The sequence below is a fragment of the Rhinopithecus roxellana genome, chromosome 8 (genome assembly GCF_007565055.1).
Source record: "Rhinopithecus roxellana isolate Shanxi Qingling chromosome 8, ASM756505v1, whole genome shotgun sequence".
Lineage (NCBI taxonomy): Eukaryota > Metazoa > Chordata > Mammalia > Primates > Cercopithecidae > Rhinopithecus > Rhinopithecus roxellana.
Genome location: NC_044556.1, coordinates 104,538,139 through 104,557,500, shown reverse-complemented (window position 1 = coordinate 104,557,500; position 19,362 = coordinate 104,538,139). Strand labels below are relative to the sequence as shown.

At 41.8% G+C, this 19,362-nt stretch overlaps 1 protein-coding gene across 2 annotated transcripts in view; it reads right to left on the bottom strand.

The window, feature by feature from the left end:
• The window catches only part of FMN2 (formin 2), a 415,306-nt gene that overhangs the window by 289,725 nt on the left and 106,219 nt on the right, over positions 1-19,362 (bottom strand). Inside the window, exons 5-6 of one of the 2 annotated variants that reach the window (XM_030936061.1) lie at positions 5,214-7,048; positions 3,080-3,224 (exon numbers count right to left, since the gene is read on the bottom strand). The exons of the other annotated variant lie outside the window; for it this stretch is intronic. Coding sequence (XP_030791921.1) covers positions 3,080-3,224; positions 5,214-7,048 — 1,980 coding nt within the window. The remainder of the gene's footprint in view (positions 1-3,079; positions 3,225-5,213; positions 7,049-19,362) is intronic. 2 annotated transcript variants of the gene reach the window in all.

The window sequence follows — 19,362 nt, the reverse complement described above, 5'->3', positions numbered from 1 at the left end:
GGCTCTAGAACGTTCCTTAAAAATGGGCAAGTGTGAATGTGTGTGAATGCTTAAGCACGAACATCATATGAGGACACTTTTTCTATTTTCCTCTTTATTCCTTAAGAGACGGGGCTCTACATCAGACAGTTCTAATGTCAAAGTGTCACACTCATTTGGGTTTGAAAAACTGTGTCAGACTATAGTCTGATAAACTTCTATGTACCTTCTCAGCTAATCTTTTGTGTGTTACTTCAAAGTGAAGAAGGATAAATGAAATCATCATAGAACAAACTTAAATCCATGCTCCACAGGAAAAGTATAAAATGCTTTGTCTTAAGTTCTTCGGAGAGAAAAGCAGCTGGAAATATAAGATATTCTTCATTTCTATCAGTCTGAGCATCCAGAGAAAATAACCCTCTTTCTCCTTATGCCAAACGGCAATGTGCCCAGCTGAAGAATCTTCTATTATCACACTGAAAACGTCTCTGCCACGACAGTAAAAACAGCACAGGCACCTCGTTAAACACCAGTGCATTCAACCACAGTCTTACTTTCAAGGCGAAGACAGATCATAGAAAGATTATTTGGCTATTTTTAAATATTTAAATAAAAACAGAACTTCCAGCTTCCATTGTATATAAGAAGAATTGCTTGAAATACCTCCATAAACATATGCCATGGCATTAAAGGCTATTAATTTTACTGGAAATGAATCATAAGGTACCACAATGTCTGCACATACAATCAGTGTACATTTCCCATAAAAAGGGGAACAATTTGCATGCATCCTGAAAATACACTTTCCTTAAACAAAATTTTAAATGTCTCAAGTAAATGGAGTGGACAGATTTTTCTTCCAAATACAATGAAGTTAAATAAAACTATGTTTCTTCAACAATCCATCACTTTGTAGTGATTTTTCTCTAACATACATTTAAAAAAATCTTTTATCCTTCCAAAAACAGATCTGAAATGCAGAACTCAGCACCAAGACCCAGGTCAAGGAGTTGCTGAATAGGTTTATCTGGAGTCATGATGGAGACTGTCCCATAAACTCTGTTTGAAGCTGAAGGTCAACAGTAGCGTCACTATCAATAAACACAAATGAGGACATTGGCAAAGTCTCTTACCGACAATTTATGAAATGTCTTAATGACAGAATGAGGAGATTATCTTAAGATGATGATGCTCAACACAGATGCACTGTTTATATGCAAAGAGACCCCTTCATGCCAACTAGTTTAATTTGATGTTTGATGATTTAGATGTAAATCATATTTCAGTAAGCTAAAACTTAATACTAAGTCAAACAGAGCATGAAATCCTACAGTCTTGGGCATCCTGGGAGACTTCTTCCTTTTTTGTATTCCCTTAGCAAAAAAAAAAAAAAAAAAAAAAAAAGCGGTGCTGGGAGTAGGGAGAGCATGGCTCAATTTTCTGAGTATTTAGTCCCTGGACAAGAGATGCTCCATGCCACATCTACACATTAGTCAAGTGACAGTTCTGGCTGTCCAACTCTCCTCAATGTAAGCCCCACCCATATTCCTCACCCAGACAGATTTTACATCTCTGACACAACCCAAAAGAAGAGATACGATGACTCAGCCTCAGTGTACTATATGCAAATATACCGTGGAAAGGATTTTTTAAATATTTATCTCTGCCAGAGAAAATACGATTTTCCATTACTCCTCTTAACATTGTCACCCCGGACTTACTGCTTATTATGAAATGAGTAACTTTCTGGTTTTTAATCACTGCTGGACATAGCCACTGATATTTATAAAGTCTTCATCCCTTAGTCATCTGATTAATTTAATCAATATTTACTGAGTGCCTATGATGTGCCAGATGCCATCTCGTTCACTATGTTACCGACCTGAGGTCACCAGCAACCAGCAGTAATACAACAAAAGCATTTCTAAAAGAATTCAACTCCATAATGCTTGGGTTTAAATTATTCTGAGATTAATAAAATGCCTGGGGTGAGCCTGCTTACCCAGCCAACTATGGGTTACAAGCATCTAGCTGTCCCATTGAAATTCATCTTCTCCTGGCTGGATTTGGTGATGTCTGTCTAGTGAACATTGTCTGCTCTGAAATAAGTATCAATGGAAACAACTCCAGGTCATGTGCCTAGCTACTACTTCCAGGTCAGAGGCAAAAATTCAAGGAATCAGCCCATGAGCTGGAACTCCTATGGCGCTACTAGGCAAGGAGAACACTGGGGATATCAGCCTCATTTTTCCCTCTTTGCTTCCCAAGACTGAGCTGCTTGCCATTCCTTTGCTCCCAAGACCTCTTTCCTGCCACCCTGCAAAAGTTAAGAAATGTAGCCACTCTCCATTTCAGGGTAAAGACGGGCACCATTAGCAATTCTATCTGGAGTTCATTATGATGAGGTTTTACTCTACTTTCCAAATGACGCCCCTGAGAAATTTATAACAATATCCCTTTATGACAAGCCCAATGGATATATCAGTTGAAAAATTTTGCTTGGAAATGTTTTTCTTGAAATGCAGCAATCTTTCTTTTTATGACTCAAAAATGTCACAGGTTAGATCAAAGGATCTAACATAAAATAGAGAGGTTAGAAATGGATACAAGATTTCTCTTCCACATTTCAAGTACAGTATAACTGTTTAACTGGATTCTAATGGCATCCACTTCAGATATAATGCAACAAAATACCAAACACATTATCAGTTACTAAGGATTGGATTTCTTGCTTGTTTTCCTTTGCCCACTTTTTCCTTTCTTTCCATCCATAGGAGCACTCAGATGGATATAAATCAAGTGAAAATTTATTTCTAGGCAACTAATTCTGGAAAGAAACAGTGGCTGAGACTTTGGAAATATGTGTTATGATGTTACGAATAAAAGTCGGGACATTATCACTGGATGGAGATAATTATGTGTTGTTCTATTTGAGCTAGTCTTACTTAACCACATGTTCTAAAGTTCTAACCCTTGCTATCTGCCTAAGATCCATGGAGGTTTACACAACCCAAAAACTATTTCAAAGTTTTCTCTAATGACAGTTCACACTTATGCCAGAAACACTGTGCAATTTCATAAGGCACAAAAAAATACTCACTTGTTTAGCCTTCGTCTTTGAGATGGTATCAGAGATAGGTTTCTTTCTCTCCTTTACAGCAGTTTTAGAAAATAATTCCTCAAATTCATGACAATCTATGGATGGCTCTTCAATTTTTTCCCAAATAAGTGAAGTACTGGAGTCTCTAAAATTAAGCAAAAGAACAATAAAACAGCCATCAAACTAAACTACATCACAGTAAGCATAAACAGAAAGGAAGAAAGGGAGGGAGGAAGGCCAGCAGGAAGGAGGGAGGGAAAAAGACGAGAGATAAGAAGGAAAGAATATTCTTTTTCTTTAAGACCACCATTTGTTTGATCCACTTATTGGGAAAGTTAAAATACCATCCATGAATGAAATCTTTTCCCAGAAATAATTTCCAGGAACCCTCAGTTATCAGGTCACCGTATAAAAACGTAAAAAGGAAACCTATCTCAGTATGGGCTAGGGAGGCAAGAAATGTTTGATATCTCAAAATCCCAACTTCACTTATCACCTCTGCAGATTATTCATGGGTTAAAAAACACACATTTACAGGATGGCATCCTCTCCCTCCTACTGCCTCCCATCACCCCATTGTTATTTGTCTTCTCAGTGACCGCAGATTCATGTAATACCACCTAAAAAGGGTAAACACATTTTCAAAAAAGCAAAGCAACAACAAAGCACAAGAACTTCCCGTCATATCTGGAGAAAATGATTTTGGGGCACAGTTTAAAACGAATCACCCACATACGTAAGTGGAGTGGTAACAACACAGAAGACGAACTGAAAAATTAGAAGTCATCACAATATACAGTTTCTTGCCCCTTGATATGGTTTAGAGGGTAGAAAAATTCATATAAGAAATGAAAACGAACCTGGCAAATACCGTTTCTAAATGCATGCCACACGCACAAAGGAAATTCAAGGAATCGTGAAACATTAGAACAAGGAAGGCCAGTGAGGTTTAAAGTGTACGTTTTTCCCTGCCACCTACACATTCCACAGCCAAGTATCACAGCATTGTCTCAATGGCTAGGGAACACGGTTTATAGATGATGCATGAATGTATAAAATGCCACCAGAATACCTGGTGGAAAGTATTCTTTTATGATGATCATTCCCAGCTACGATTGTATGACTTTGTGCTGTGTTGCCAATGATTGACAGAAGTGCCATGAAATTTTCAAAACTGAATTATTTCACACTTGGGGTGTGGATATGTGTATTTTTGTGTAGCATGTTTCTGAAGAAAGCCTACAAGATGGGATTGTAAAGCAGGGCTGTGTTTTTTTTTGTTTTTTTTTTTTTGAGACGGAGTCTCGCTCTGTCGCCCAGGCTGGAGTGCAGTGGCGGGATCTCGGCTCACTGCAAGCTCCGCCTCCCGGGTTCATGCCATTCTTCTGCCTCAGCCTCCCGAGTAGCTGGGACTACAGGCGCCCGCCGCCACGCCCGGCTAATTTTTTGCATTTTTAGTAGAGACGGGGTTTCACCGTGTTAGCCAGGATGGTCTCGATCTCCTGACCTCGTGATCTGCCTGCCTCGGCCTCCCAAAGTGCTGGGATTGCAGGCGTGAGCCACCGCGCCGGGCCCCAGGGCTGTGCATTTTAAAGTGTGCACTAAACCATGCTCCAGAGTCAGTTTACTTAAGAATTTGATTTACATTTTTAAGCTGTGTGTCAGAAATGGAAACTTGAAGTAGTGAAAGCAAGGAGTAGATTCTTACATGGAAAATAATTTGGCCAGATTTTTCTGCTTACCTGCCCTCATTCATTTTCCAGAGGGCATGAAAGCATAGTTTCACTGGAATTCAGGCATGAGTCGCAGTCTTACAATTAGATAACATAGAATGTATGCTAAGAAAAATATATCCCTCAATCTTTAAGAGATGTATCAATAACTATATAGATGGGTATACCTACATCTCATACATTGATACATATATGTATTTGTTTTACACCTTTGGTACTTCTGGAGAAAAGCCTAAAGCTTTAAATAGCAAGCTGCTGCACTATATATTGATGTAAAAATCTAGACAAGTTTTAGAGCTGTACTTAAAAATACATTCAATGGTAATTCTCCCGAGTTTGACAGTAAACACTTCCCTAACACTGACACACACTGTGCAAAGATGAGCTCACTTTCATGTTACCTTTTACTATGTAGTTGAATCCTGGTCCAGTAAAGAGGCTTCATTGGTCGACAAGGCTCTATGGGCTGCTTCCTACTCCCTTTGTCCTGATTCATCCCTAATCCAAACAAGCCACTTGGCAATGGAGGAGGAAGAAATCCACACACCTGTGGGGTTGGTAAAGTGCTACTCCCAACTTGTGGGAGGAGTGGAGGGCCTGATGCAGGAAGCAGAGGGGGCGGTGGGATTCCTGTCCCAGGTGGAGGGGGTGGGGGAGCTGGAGCAGGTGGAATCCCCATACCTGGCAAGGGAGGAGGTGGGGGAATCCCAGTACCAGGTAGAGGGGGCGGAGGAGGTATTCCCATTCCGGGTAGAGGGGGCGGAGGGGGTATGCCCGCTCCGGGTAGAGGGGACAGAGGGGGTATGCTGACTCCAGGTAGAGGGGGCAGAGAGGGTATGCTGACTCCGGGTAAAGGGGGCGGAGGAGGTATGCCGGCTCCGGGTAGAGGGGGCGGAGGGGGTATGCCCGCTCCGGGTAGAGGGGGCGGAGGGGGTATGCCCGCTCCGGGTAGAGGGGGCGGAGGGGGTATGCTGACTCCGGGTAGAGGGGGCGGAGGGGGTATGCCCGCTCCGGGTAGAGGGGGCGGAGGGGGTATGCTGACTCCGGGTAGAGGGGGCGGAGGGGGTATGCCCGCTCCGGGTAGAGGGGGCGGAGGGGGTATGCCGACTCCGGGTAGAGGGGGCGGAGGGGGTATGCTGACTCCGGGTAGAGGGGGCGGAGGGGGTATGCCCGCTCCGGGTAGAGGGGGCGGAGGGGGTATGCCGACTCCGGGTAGAGGGGGCGGAGGGGGTATGCTGACTCCGGGTAGAGGGGGCGGAGGGGGTATGCCCGCTCCGGGTAGAGGGGGCGGAGGAGGTATGCCCGCTCCGGGAAGTGGGGGCGGAGGGGGTATTCCGTCTCCAGGAAGAGGGGGCGGAGGAGGTATGCCCGCTCCGGGTAGAGGGGGCGGAGGAGGTACTCCCGCTCCAGGAAGAGGGGGCGGAGAAGGTATGCCCGCTCCGGGAAGAGGGGGCGGAGGAGGTATGCCCACTCCAGGAAGAGGAGGGGGAGGCGGTGGCAGCATTTCTGTACCCGGCAGAGGAGGAGGTGGGGGAATGGCTGTACTGGGCAGAGTAGGCACTGTCATGCCAGGGAGAGGGGGAGGTGGGGGAGGCACCATGCCCAGGCCAGGCATGGAGCTGGAGGACTCTGTGCAAGGCAGAGGTGGTGGAGATGGGATGTTACAGCTGTTTTTAAAGGCGGAGGAAACAGAGTGTTCGTGGCTGGTTTCAAACTCGGTAGAAAGAGAAGAATGGGGCGGCTGTGACCCAGGCTGTCCTTGACCAGCAGACCACAGAAGGGATGGAGGTGGTGGAGGCTGTGAGATGCTCTGTGTGGGCTGATGGCTGTCGAGCTGGACTGATATTCGCCTTGGAGACACAATCAAAGAAATCTCTGAACAGAACTTTGTCTGAGGTCCACTTTCAGCCCCAGGCGGACATGGAGGAGGCCCCAGCGCACCCACAGGAGGCAGTGTCAGTACCCCGCCCTCTTCTGTCGGGGAAGTCTGTATGGATTTCGCCTCTAAAATCCTTTGATGCCGTATTTCCTTTTCTTCTAACCTGAGAGCTTCGAGACAGACATCGCCTGAGGCTGTCACTCCATTCCCAAGCCCTTGACGACCACTGGCCACCTCTGTGTCCAGGGCAGGATACTGCCTCTCTAGTTCAGCTATTTTGGTTCTCAGATCCTCAATAGTCTGTTCCAGCTGCTGAATTACATTGGCCTGTCCCTCAGACTTCATGTCAACACCTTCCTGAAGGGCAACAAGGACAGACATAGTTAAATATGAAATAAGGAAAAATTCAAATATCAAAAAATTAAGCAAAATTATATCTGTTTGTTGTCATACTTCCAGAAAGACCCCTTGACAGAAGGATGGTATTAATACTTCTATGTGTCCCCTGGCTTGCACCCTGAGATTTCAAAGTGGTTAACACACGTGACTTACCACAGAATCCTAAGTCCGTATCTGTCTCATTTTCAAATGATGTCACTGAGGACAAATAGACCACTGAGAATAGGGAAGAAAGTTCTGAGTGATAAACCAGTTTATTTCTAAGACAGCCTTCTTTCCAGCCTAGGAACATTTGTTTCTAGGCTGTCCCCTAAAAACATTTTAAAGGTAATTCTGAATTTTAAAGGCAGCCACTGCTTTTTAAAAGTGATCACTGAATGAGTATTCAATAAGAATATGTAAAATATTTTTGATATCCATATGCCTTACGAGCATGTGCCATACCATTTATATCATGTTTACTAGGACTTTAATATTTTACCTACAGTATTTCAGGAAGTGATAACTGACAGTTCTCCACAATTTATAAAGATGGCTGATGGCCAGACATGGTGGCTCACGCCTGTAATTCCAGCACTTCGTGAGGCTGAGGTGGGAGGATCACTTGAGATCAGGAGTTCGAGACCAGCCTGAGCAACATAGCAAGACTGCATATCTACTAAAAATTAAAAAAAAAAAAAAAGTAGCTGAGCACAGTGTCACATGTCTGTAGTCACAGTTACTTGGGAGGCTGAGACGGAAGGACAACTTGAGCCCTGGAGTTCGAGGTTGCAGCAATCTATGCTCACATGCCACTGCACTGTACTCCCGCCTGGGAAACAGAGTGAGACACTGTATCAAAAAAAAAAAAAAAAGGTGGCTGATCTCAACTGGCCAACATATGGGGCACTCTGACATCTAAGTGGTGTCTTCCTTTCCTAAAACTTATAATCAACCAGGAACCCTTCAAGAAAAAAAAAAAATGTTTTGAGTAGAAAGAAGGGCATTGCCTTCTTAAGAGTAAATTTAAATGAATAACAGATGAAAAGAGAGGAAGAAGGAATTGATAAAGAGAAAGGAACACAAACAAAAAATAGGAAGACAAGCCCCAGCCTTGTGGAAACTGCAGTGTCAGACAACTGCTCATACAGATGTGGATTGGCCCACTCAAGGCTGGAATGCAAGGGAAAGAGAGGATGAGAGACTTCTTGTGTTGAGAACTATTTCTTCAGAGTGTTCCAGGGCTTCCTGCAACACTCCAGAGTGTTCCAGAGTGTTCCAGATGATCCCCATAGGGCATGGTAAAGAGCCATAGGTCCACATGCAAACGCTTCTTACCCACCTGGGAGGCTGACACTTATGCTCTAGACTTGAATTTTACATATTGTGGAAGAATAATTAACAGGTAATATAAAGATAATATTAAGTATAAAACTAAACTCGTAGCCTGCTTGCTAAGGTTAAACTCTGGATCCAAGAAATATCTCCACAAAGTGAAAAGCAAACATCTTTATTAAATCTAAACAGACATCCAACCCATTTGCAGTGGAAAAAATGCAGATGTACAAGACAGAAAAAGGTATTTACTACAAATGAGGCGTTTGTGGATGCTATGATAGATGCGATAAAAATCTTTAGAGAAACTTTTCTCCCCCCATCTCCATGAACGAAACGTAAAGTTTTTTCTTTTTTTTGCAACGGAGTTCCGCTCTTTTCGCCAGGCTGGAGTGCAATAGAGTGATCTCAGCTCACTGCAACCTCCGCCTCGCGGGTTCATGCAATTCTCCTGCCTCAGCCTCCTGAGTAGCTGGGACTACAGGCATGTGCCACCACGGTCAGCTAATTTTTGTATTTTCAGTAGAGACAGGGTTTCACCATGTTGGCCAGGCTGGTCTCAAACTCCTGACCTCAGGTGATCCACCCACCTCGGCCTCCCAAAGTGCTGAGATTATGGGCATCAGCCACCGCACATGGCCTGGAAATATAAACTTAATAGTCCTTCCTTTTTTCCACAATGGAATCTTGCTACATTGCCCAGGCTGGCCTCGAACTCCTGGGTTTAAGCGACCCTCCCAGCTCAGCAACCCAAGTAGCTAGGACTACCGGCACACACCACTGCACCCTCTTAAATTTAGCAGTCTTAATCCTAACCTCTGTTACTTCTTCCTTGGAAACTATATCTCTTGCTACAACATTGAACTTGCTGAAGGTCAATCATGATGTTTGCTGACAGCTGAAGACAACCAGTAATTTAGAGACATAACACCTACAAGGGGTTGATTTCCTTAATTTTCTATTGTTAAAAAAAAAGTAGCCCTTACTATGAAAGGAAACTGAAAAATACTGACTTTTCAACTAATAAAGGAATGTAACACACTTCAAATAGGCAAGATTTTTGAGAATTTATATGTTATTCCGGCATATATACCTGCACATACACACCCCTTAAAAGTTCTTTATTTTTCACCAATGTCTACACAAAAGACTAAGGTATTTGTAATGCATAGTTTGGGAAAAACTATATTGCCGTGTAGTTTTTAAGTAGCCCATAATGAAAAAAAATAATCTTTTTTTGTTATTTAATTTTATCGTAAGTCCCAGGATACATGTGCAGGACATGCATGTTTGTTCCATAGGTAAACGTGGGCCATGGTGGTTTGCTGTACCCATCAACCTATCACCTACACATTATTCCCAGCATGCATTAGCTACTTATCCTGATGCTCTCCCTCCCCTTACTCCTCCTAACAGGCCCCTGTGTGCCTTGTTCCCCACCTGTGTCTATGGGTTCTCACTGTTCAGCTCCACTTTTAAGTGAGAACATGCAGTGTTTGATTTTCTATTCGTGTGTTAGTTTGCTGAGGATAACGGCTTCCAGCTCCATCCATGTCACTGCAAAGGACATGATCTCATTCCTTTTTGTGTCTGCATAGTATTCCATGGTATATATGTACCACATTTTCCTTATCCAGTCTATCACTGATGGGCAATTGGGTTGACTCCATGTCTTTGCTATTATGACTAGTGCTGCAATGAACACATGTGTGAATGTATCTTTATAATAGAATGATGTATATCCCTTTGGATATATATCCAGTAATGAGGTTGCTGGGTCAAATGCTATTTCTGGTTCTAGGTCTAGGAATTGCACACTGTCTTCCACAACGGAACATAACCATTTTTAACATCCTGTATGGCCACTATACTTAACTCCACTCTCCAATTGTATGATGCTAGTAAGTACAAGGAGAAACCAGAAGCCAAAAAACCAGCACCCAAATTTATCTTAACCAGGAGTACAATTAGTCAGTATTTCTGACTGGATTAGTAAAATGCACAGATCATTTTCGTTTTTCCAGCATACTCTTAAAAGTGACCTTTAATCATTGAAAAGTATTTCTTGAGTTATGCTGGTACATAACTAGGGTTTTCTTTTTCCCATGAATGATGATTATATAAAAAGGTTAGTTGATAAATAGCATGTAAGAAATAGATTCTGGAAGAGTTTTCCAAAATTCAGTTTGTAAATGTTATTGCCTAGGTCAGCTCTTTTTCATCATAAATTTGAATATAATGAAAAGAGCATAAAATTAAAGGATATTATTATATAAACACACATACACACGCAGAGGAAAAAGTGATTCTGATCAGGCACAGTGGTCATGCCTATAATCCTAGCACTTTCCGAGGCTGAAGTGGGAGGATCACTTGAAGCCAGGAGTTCGAGAGCAGCCTGGGCAACATAACAAGACTTCATCTCTATAAAATGAAAAACAAACAAACAAAATTGCCAGGTGTGTTGGTGTGTGCCTGTAGTCCTAGCTACTTGGGAGGCTGAGGCTGGAGGAGCACTTGAGCCTGGGAGTCCAGTCTGGGAGACAGAGTGAGACTCTGCCTCTAAAAATATAAAAAATAACAATAGGAATAAAAAGAAAATGATCCTAATAATGGCCTAGCACAGTAACAATTATCACACCTCTTTCTACATGGATTTCTGCCCCACATCACAGGCCAGCTAGTTCCACATGGCACCCAAGTTAGTGGTAACAGAGGTCATAATACTAGTGACTGTGAAGATTCCTGGGATTTTTTTTTAACCTTTCTAATTTACATAGCCAGTCAAAAATGTAACTGCATGATTACACATGATACCCAGTACCAGAAAAAGATCTCTTAAGGAGAATACACTTAAGTTTTCTTTTGGTTACTTTGGATTGGCTCTCCCAATCTCCATCCTCCCCTTCCCATTTACAGAAATAGGAAGGAAAACTATATTTACAGACTCCCTTGCAGCTAGATTCATCTAATTAGATGCAGCCACAAAAAGATTTAGAAAGTTGAATGAGACAAGGATCATATTCCTGTGTCTGGTCTGCTCTGTTAGCAGTTAAGGTCTGAAAACAAAGCTTCTCTCCGACAACGTTCAAATGTCCACTCTACAAATTGCAATGGTGGCCTCAAAAGTTTTAACTCCCCTGATAATCCAGTTGTATTTGATTTCTTTGAAAAGTGTCACCTTAGACACAGATGCTTCAAACCTTCCAAACTCCCCATAAAACACCTGATTTTATAGTAAACACTCTGTTTCATGCACCTAGCATAGTTTCCGGTTCCTGCAAAAGGTCTGACTGATATACCCAGGTTCCAATACTTCAGAATAAATTATGAAAAAAATTCACTTTTTTTCCTTAAAAACAAAATTAAAAATTAAGCAAGGGTGTCATTCTAATTCAAAACAATTTTTATCATAATGGAAAAATACACAAATTCTTAAAATTAAAACTATTTTCAGTGCTAAGTTTTTAACAAAAATATATGGTGCCATGATATATGACATCATATCACCTTTTATGAAAAGATGGTCCTTTTTTATAGTATTTGAGAACCTCATTAATTTCCCCAAAGGTCTCTGACAATCCTAATATGCACATTCATTTTTTAAACACATCTGTCACATCATCATTCTTACTGTATTAACTAACTCTACGAGGTGCTTCTAATCAATTACAGTTCATGTGATTCAAGTTTTCCACCATCATCTTCTCTGACTTCAAGAAACCCTCCAACTTCTGCATGTTCACTTTATGCTGTATTTGTATCATATGGTTTAAAACACCCAAAAATCATTGATAAACTGATCCTGCCAAACTAAAGCATGGTGTATAATACCAGATGGTCTGTGTTAAAAGGAGAGGGATTTGGGGTTGGATCTAATTTTATAAATGATCAATTTATTAGCGTGTATTGTTCTGTTATGTATTTATTTTTTTAAACAAAGTAATAATTGAGGGTACTTAGATAATAAAAAGTTGAGAAAATAAAGAATTGATATACCCCATAAGCTTCAAAGGTTTTCAAATGTAAGATACAATAAGAACCAGAGCTAACAAATGACAGAAGAAGTAGTGATAAGAGGACAAAATTCCAAATCTGAATCTTTAATAAATACAGCAATGCTAGCCTTATGATGTCAGGAAAGTGGAAGAGTCAAAAAATTCATAAAGATGATAATCAACAGACTGCAAAGACGAAGGACTAAAATTTTTATAAACAGAACTTTTTTGTACAAATCATTTTTAAAGAAGAGAACACAGACAGAGTTGGGGGGCAACAAACTATCTGCTTCTTACATTATTCCCACTGTAGGGAGAACAAAAAACCAACTTGCTAGAATCTTCATTCTCCCTATGACCTATCCTTACCTCCACCCTAAAATCCCGGCCAGCCCTGTATGAATGTTACAATCCCCCTTTTCTAATCCACACAAGCAGAGCAACTAAGTGCATCTCAAACCTTAACTGACTAGCCTGTAAAATAAGGCCAGCCATCCACTACTACAGAGTAGGCAAATGTATGTAGGATTTTTGGCTCTGTAGCTAAGAGTCTTCAAAGAATCTTATCTGGCCTTCCTTATCCAGGGCTATCAGTCAAGGGCTGGCTGGCTCTCAGAGAGTACCAATTCAGAAAGTCAGCTGAGATATTTCCTGTGGAGCGCTCTAGAGAAAGCTGCATTGCTTGTCAGAAGTAAGAGCTGATTTCTAATATAGGTTATTTTCTTTCAGGGATTTATAAAGAAATTTACATGGCAGATATTAGTAATTATCAGGAAAAAAAGGCCGTACATTTTCTTGCCATTTAAGCAAAAACCCTACTCTCAGGACCCACACAAAGCGGAATGAAGCTCCCTCCGCAGGGCCCACCCTCCCACACAGCCTAGATTTAATCTCGAAGAGACTGCCCGGCGCTCTGTTGTCCATGGAATGCCCTCAAGTTAGGAGCCTATTCCTCTGTGTCCAGTGCCTGGAACTTAATCTTGTCTCTTCAAGGTGCAGCTAGATAGAGCCTATCAGATTCTCAAAGGACTTGACAATGAAAAGATGCACTTTTCATTATCTTTAGCCTTCTTCAGTTTTCAGAAAGACTCTCACTCAGCATTTCCAGTGATTGTGCAACACTTTACCGAAGGCTAATGGCTTTTTCTATCAAAAAGCTTACATAAATTTTGTTGTAAAAAAGAAAAAGAAAAAAGTAACCTTGGCAATTTTGTACAGAACCTATATAATGGGTGCATCCTTATAAATGGAGGAAGGTTAAATCTATTTTTAGCCAATACAATAAGTAATATGCTTTATAGATTACCAATTTTGAGATGATTTGTACTTTAAAATACTGTTTCAAAACCCTAAATCATAAGTGGTAGAGTCTGCCATCTACGTTGGCTCAATAATTATATGCAGTAAGTCAGCCAAAATTCCTCCATTCCTGTATAATCTTATATGTGGGTGGTGATGGTTAGCTCTTATAAATTGTTTGAACACTTGCATATCACAAAATACAAGTTTCCATTAAAAAATAAAATGTTCACCAAAAATATTTTTCCAAACAGAAGATTATCTGATTCCCAGAAAAAGAAAACATTACTGTAACATTAAGGTTACAACTGTCAAAAAAGAAGCCAAGATACACTCAAGTAAAGCTTGTGCTGAAAAGTTAATTTGCTCATCTTTGAAACTTTATTATGTTTATTATGTAAGCAGGATACTTTTAAAGCCTAGAATTTAAAAGCTGCTTATTGGTAAGTTAACATTGTAATAATTTATTTGATAAATTTTAACATGAGATATATAATTAATTTTCAACCATAGTTAGATTTTTCAAATTCTGCTAAATTCTAAAGCAACATTACTGGCAAGTTAGGATACCTCTAGACATCTGTAAAATAGGAATTCTATTCTTCACAGAAGCATATAAATTCTCTATTTGTCATGCTCTTTTTTGTTTGTTTTTTGAGACAGAGTCTCACTCTGTCACCCAGGCTGGAGTCCAATGGTGCGGTCTCAGCTCCTTGCAACCTCTGCCTCCTGGGTTCAAGCGATTCTCCCTCATCAGCCTCCCGAGTAGCTGGGACTATGGGCACGAGCCACCATGCCTGGCTAATTTTTGTATTTTTAGTAGAGACAGGATTTCATTATGTTGGCCAGGCTGGTCTCAAACTTTTGACCTCGTGATACGCCCACCTCGGCCTCCCAAAGTGCTGGGATTACAGGCGTGAGCCACCATGCCAGGCGGTCATGTTCTAAATTCAGAAACATCCTAGTTTTGGAACAAACCAATGGCATTCCAGTTTATAATATGTTAACATCTGGTACACATGATCCCATAGGGAAAGAAATCAAGGTGTTATGTAGATACGATTTTGCAGAAAACTGAAATACAAGCAATTTTAAGTTTGAAAGGGAAACTTCAAGAAAGAATATTAGAGCAGATGGTAAATGGTAAATAACTTGCCTAGGGCTTCTTAAAAAAGAACATTTTATGGGAACGAGCCTCACCCAGGGAGCTGGGATGGCATCTCTAAAATCCTTATTATAAAATACATGATGAATTATGGAAATTGTAGTATCTCTGAACTGGAATGGACATGGCAAATCTCTTTCCATTCCTTCACTGATGAATGAGAAATGTGATATGGAAGGGAGAGGCATATGTTAGAAATTATAATTGGCTGTATTACTTTTAACATCTCTTTAGCATAGCATACTTTAACCATGGGAAGGTTAAAGTAATGATCTTTGGTGAACAAACACAGTGGAAGCAATAAACATTTAGGGAAGCAAGCCAGGAAAAATGAGAGACAAACAGCAAGAAGAACCTGCCTTTTTGGTTCCTGCTCACATATTGAGAATTTTCTTTCTACTTATTTGAGCTAGAGTTGCAGGAAGGACTGGACCATACGTTAAAACAATCTGTTCCTTAATTGTCTCAAGTAATGCAAGGAAGAAAAGCACCATTTTATCACAGCTTCGCTTTCCTTGAATGATCTATGGATGGAAAGTGCAGCTCAGTTTTTCACCTCCTAATCACCTCCCTTGCATTAACACCCAACTATTCTCAAATTGGTTTTGTTTTTGTTTTTGTTTTTAAAGAAAAATCCTCCTGGCCAAGCAGGGTAACTCATGCATGTAATCCCAGCACTTTGGGAGGCTGAGGTGGGCGGAGCACCTGAGGTCAGGAATTTGAGACCAGCCTGACCAACACGGTGAAACCCTGTCTCTACTAATAATACAAAAACTAGCCAGGCGTGGTGGTGCACGCCTGTAATCCCAGCTACTCTGGAGGCTGAGGCAGAATTGCTTGAACCCGGGAGGTAGAAGTTGCAGTGAGCCGAGATCATACCACTGCACTCCAGCCTGGGCAACAGAGTGAGACTCTGTCTCCAAAAAAGAAAAAAGAAAAAAAGAAAAAGAAAAAGATAAACCTTCCTAAAGAATAAAGCCCGGAGAAAATCAAATGGAGTGGATTTGGACGATTACCCGGAGTGGTAGAGCTGCCTTTTTGCCCTGCCACTCTAATGGAATTAGTCTCGGCACTCTCATGGTTTCCTTATTGCCAAATACTATAGATTTAACCCCATCCTTTATAAAGAATCCGAGACTAGTAATCATTCCTTCCCCCTTAGAACTCTTTTCTTCTGGTTTCTATAATTTTACACTGCTCCTCCTCATTTCTTTCTCTGTTTCCTCCCTGGAATTTTTTGGGGGGTAGAGTAGACACTTTGTACTAAGCCTACTATCCCCTCTATATATACTGGGAGAGTTCATCAATGTTTACATCTTCAGTCTCTCATCTTGATAGTTATTATTGCAAGTTTTTCTCTCTCATCAATACTTCACTTCCATATTGGGACTGCTTAGCTAATACTGCTATTTGATTACGCTACCCTGTTCCTTAAAGTGCATCTGAGGGTATAGGAAAAAACCTAACCATAATGCTTTCCTTATTCTCTCACTCAACAATGAAAACAGAGGACTTCTGTGACCTCTATCATCGAAATGTGTAGAGATTTCATCCCTCCAGCAACCAATCAATTCTATTATAGACACCAGATGGGTGTCCTCTAATTCAAATCAATTCTAACACTATCTACCTGGAGGTAGCATCAGGTCACACAGGTTGAGGGCTCAGTCCTCAAAACTGTCCCCACTTCATATGCAAGTCACAGGTCCAGGCCTCTGGAACTTCTGACCGACTGCCTATAAAACCAGGATCCCCCCACCCGCCACCCTTCCTCAGGTTCAATGTGTTAGAGCAGCTCACAGAACTCAGGGAAACACATACTTTTGCTGACTTACTAGAAGGGATGTTACAAAGGATGCAGATGACAAGATGGATAGGGAGGGGCTTGGGAAAAGGGGTGCAGCACCCTCCAGGATAACCATGTGTTCATCAGCTCTCTGGAAGCTCTCCAAACCCCATCCGTTTTGGGGGTTTTAATGGAGGTTTCATGATGTAGGTGCGATTGATTAAATCACCGGGCACTGGTGACCAACTTAACCTTCAGCCCCTCCCAGTTCCCAAGGCTGGGACGTGGGGCAGAAAGTCCCAACCCTCTTACTATGGCTTCGTCTTTCTGTGGACCAGCCCTATCCTGAAGTTACCAGACAACAGTAGCCTACAAAAAGACACTTACCACTTTGAAGATTCCAAGGATTTTAGGAGTTGTATGCCAGGAGATGGCAATTAAGACCAAATGTATATTTCACAATATCAAGCATCTTATCCTCCAACAAAATATTCCTTTGCCTGTTCTGCAGTTTACCTAGACTTGGGAACATCTTTTGATCATTTCTCTAATTCATTGTCTCTTAAACTCAATGTGCACCAGAATCACCTAGAGGGCTTGTTAAAACAGATTATTTGGGAGGTCGAGGAGGGTGGATTGCCTGAGGTCAGGAGTTTGAGACCAGCCTGGCCAACATAGTGAAATATCGTCTCTACTAAAAATCCAAAAAAATTAGCTGGGCATTGTGGCGGGTGCCTGTAATCCCAGCTACTAGGGAGGCTGAGGAAGGAAAATCACTTGAACCTGGGAGGCGGAGGTTGCAGTGAGCCGAGATCGCACCATTGCACTCCAGCCTGGGCAACAAGAGCAAAACTCGGTATCAGAACAAAAACTAACCAACCAAAAAACACACACAGATTGCTGGGCCCCACCTCCACAGTTTCCAGTTCAGTAGGTCTGGGTAGGGCCTGAGAATCTGCATATCTAACCAGTTCCCAGTTGATGCTGATGGTCTACAAACCACACAGCCTAATTTACACCCTAGACATGGTTACCAAACCCATCATTCCAATTCTTGGTTGCTACTTTTCCTGTATCATATCAGCACCTTAGTTGAAAAGTAATGGAATTACTTTGAGAGTTTAACAGCTGGTCCTACCTGGCTCTACTCTCCCTCTTCCTATCAATTCTACATTCCCTTCCAGGTAATTGTTCCTTAAACTTCCTTGCTCATTGGCATTTCCCTCCTCAAAAACTCATGGCTCCTGACTACTGAGCATTAAATGTTTTAAATCCTCTATTAGGCTCATAAGACATTGAAGAGCCCATAAAATGTGGAGACCCCATTACTCACTCTGCCTGCTGCAAAGGGGTATTGTGAGAATGTTCTGTTGCTGTTGTTGTTTTGTTTTGTTTTCTTTAAGACAGGGTCTCATTCTGTTGTACCAGCTGGATTGCAGTGGCACAGTTGTAGCTCACTGCAGCCTTGACCTCCTAGGCTCAGGAGATCCTCTTGTCTCAGCCTCCCAAATAGCTCATGCCACCATGCCCAGCTTTTTTTTGTTATTACTGGTAGAGACAGGGTCTCCCTATGTTGCCAATGCTGATTTCAAACTCCTGGGCTCAAGTGATCCTCCCACCTCAGCCTCCCAAAGTGCTAGAATTACAGGCATGAGCCCCCACACCCAGCCTTACTATAAGAATTTTTTTTTGTTTTTTTTTGTTTTTTGTTTTTTGTTTTGAGACGGAGTCTCGCTCTGTTGCCCAGGCTGGAGTGCAGTGGCTGGATCTCAGCTGGCTGCAAGCTCCGCCTCCTGGGTTTACGCCATTCTCCTGCCTCAGCCTCCCAAGTAGCTGGGACTACAGGCGCCCGCCAACTCGCCCGGCTAGTTTTTTTTGTATTTTTTAGTAGAGACGGGGTTTTGCCGTGTTACTAGGTTGGTCTCGATCTCCTGACCTCGCGATCCACCCGTCTCGGCCTCCCAAAGTGCTGGGATTACAGGCTTGAGCCACCGCGCCCGGCCTACTATAAGAATTTTAAAAGATACAGTCAATTCTTGCTAATTGCAGTAGTTTTGTTCTATAAAGTTTTTGTGAACATCAAATTAGTGAATACTGAAATATTGCTTCTAGAAAAAGAATACAGGTTTAGATTCCTGCAAGCCCGTGGTCACATTTTTGTCAACCAATCAATGTATTACCTTTTTAAAATGTGTGTTCCTGCTGAAAGACACCTTATTTAATGTATGTTGCTGATTTACTATGGCCAACAGCAGCGTCACTCAAGCCTGAACAAAGCTTATCTGACATGTGTTTTTGCCACAAGGCACATCACAGCCTTCTTGCACAAAGGAACATTAGACAACATGGCAGCTCTATGCTTGGAGGCAATTTCAAACAGTAAAACCAACAAGGAAAAGCACAAAAACAAGAAAACACAGTCGCAAAAATTTATTTACAGAATGAGAGCTGAAAGCAGAAAGCAGAGCTTCACCTCATTCAACATGAGCTGGTAAACGGCGCGTCAAGCAACTCAAATTTCTCACCACTTGGAGCATGTTTGCAACTGGCCATGAAAGCACCATACGAATATGATTTGCGGGCTCCAAATAAATTTTAGCAAGTAGGTGAGTTCGCAAATACATGCAAATCCAAGAATAATGAGGACCACCTATGCGATGAAAGCAACTTTCAAAACCAGAGCACTGCCCAACCATAACAACAATGATAA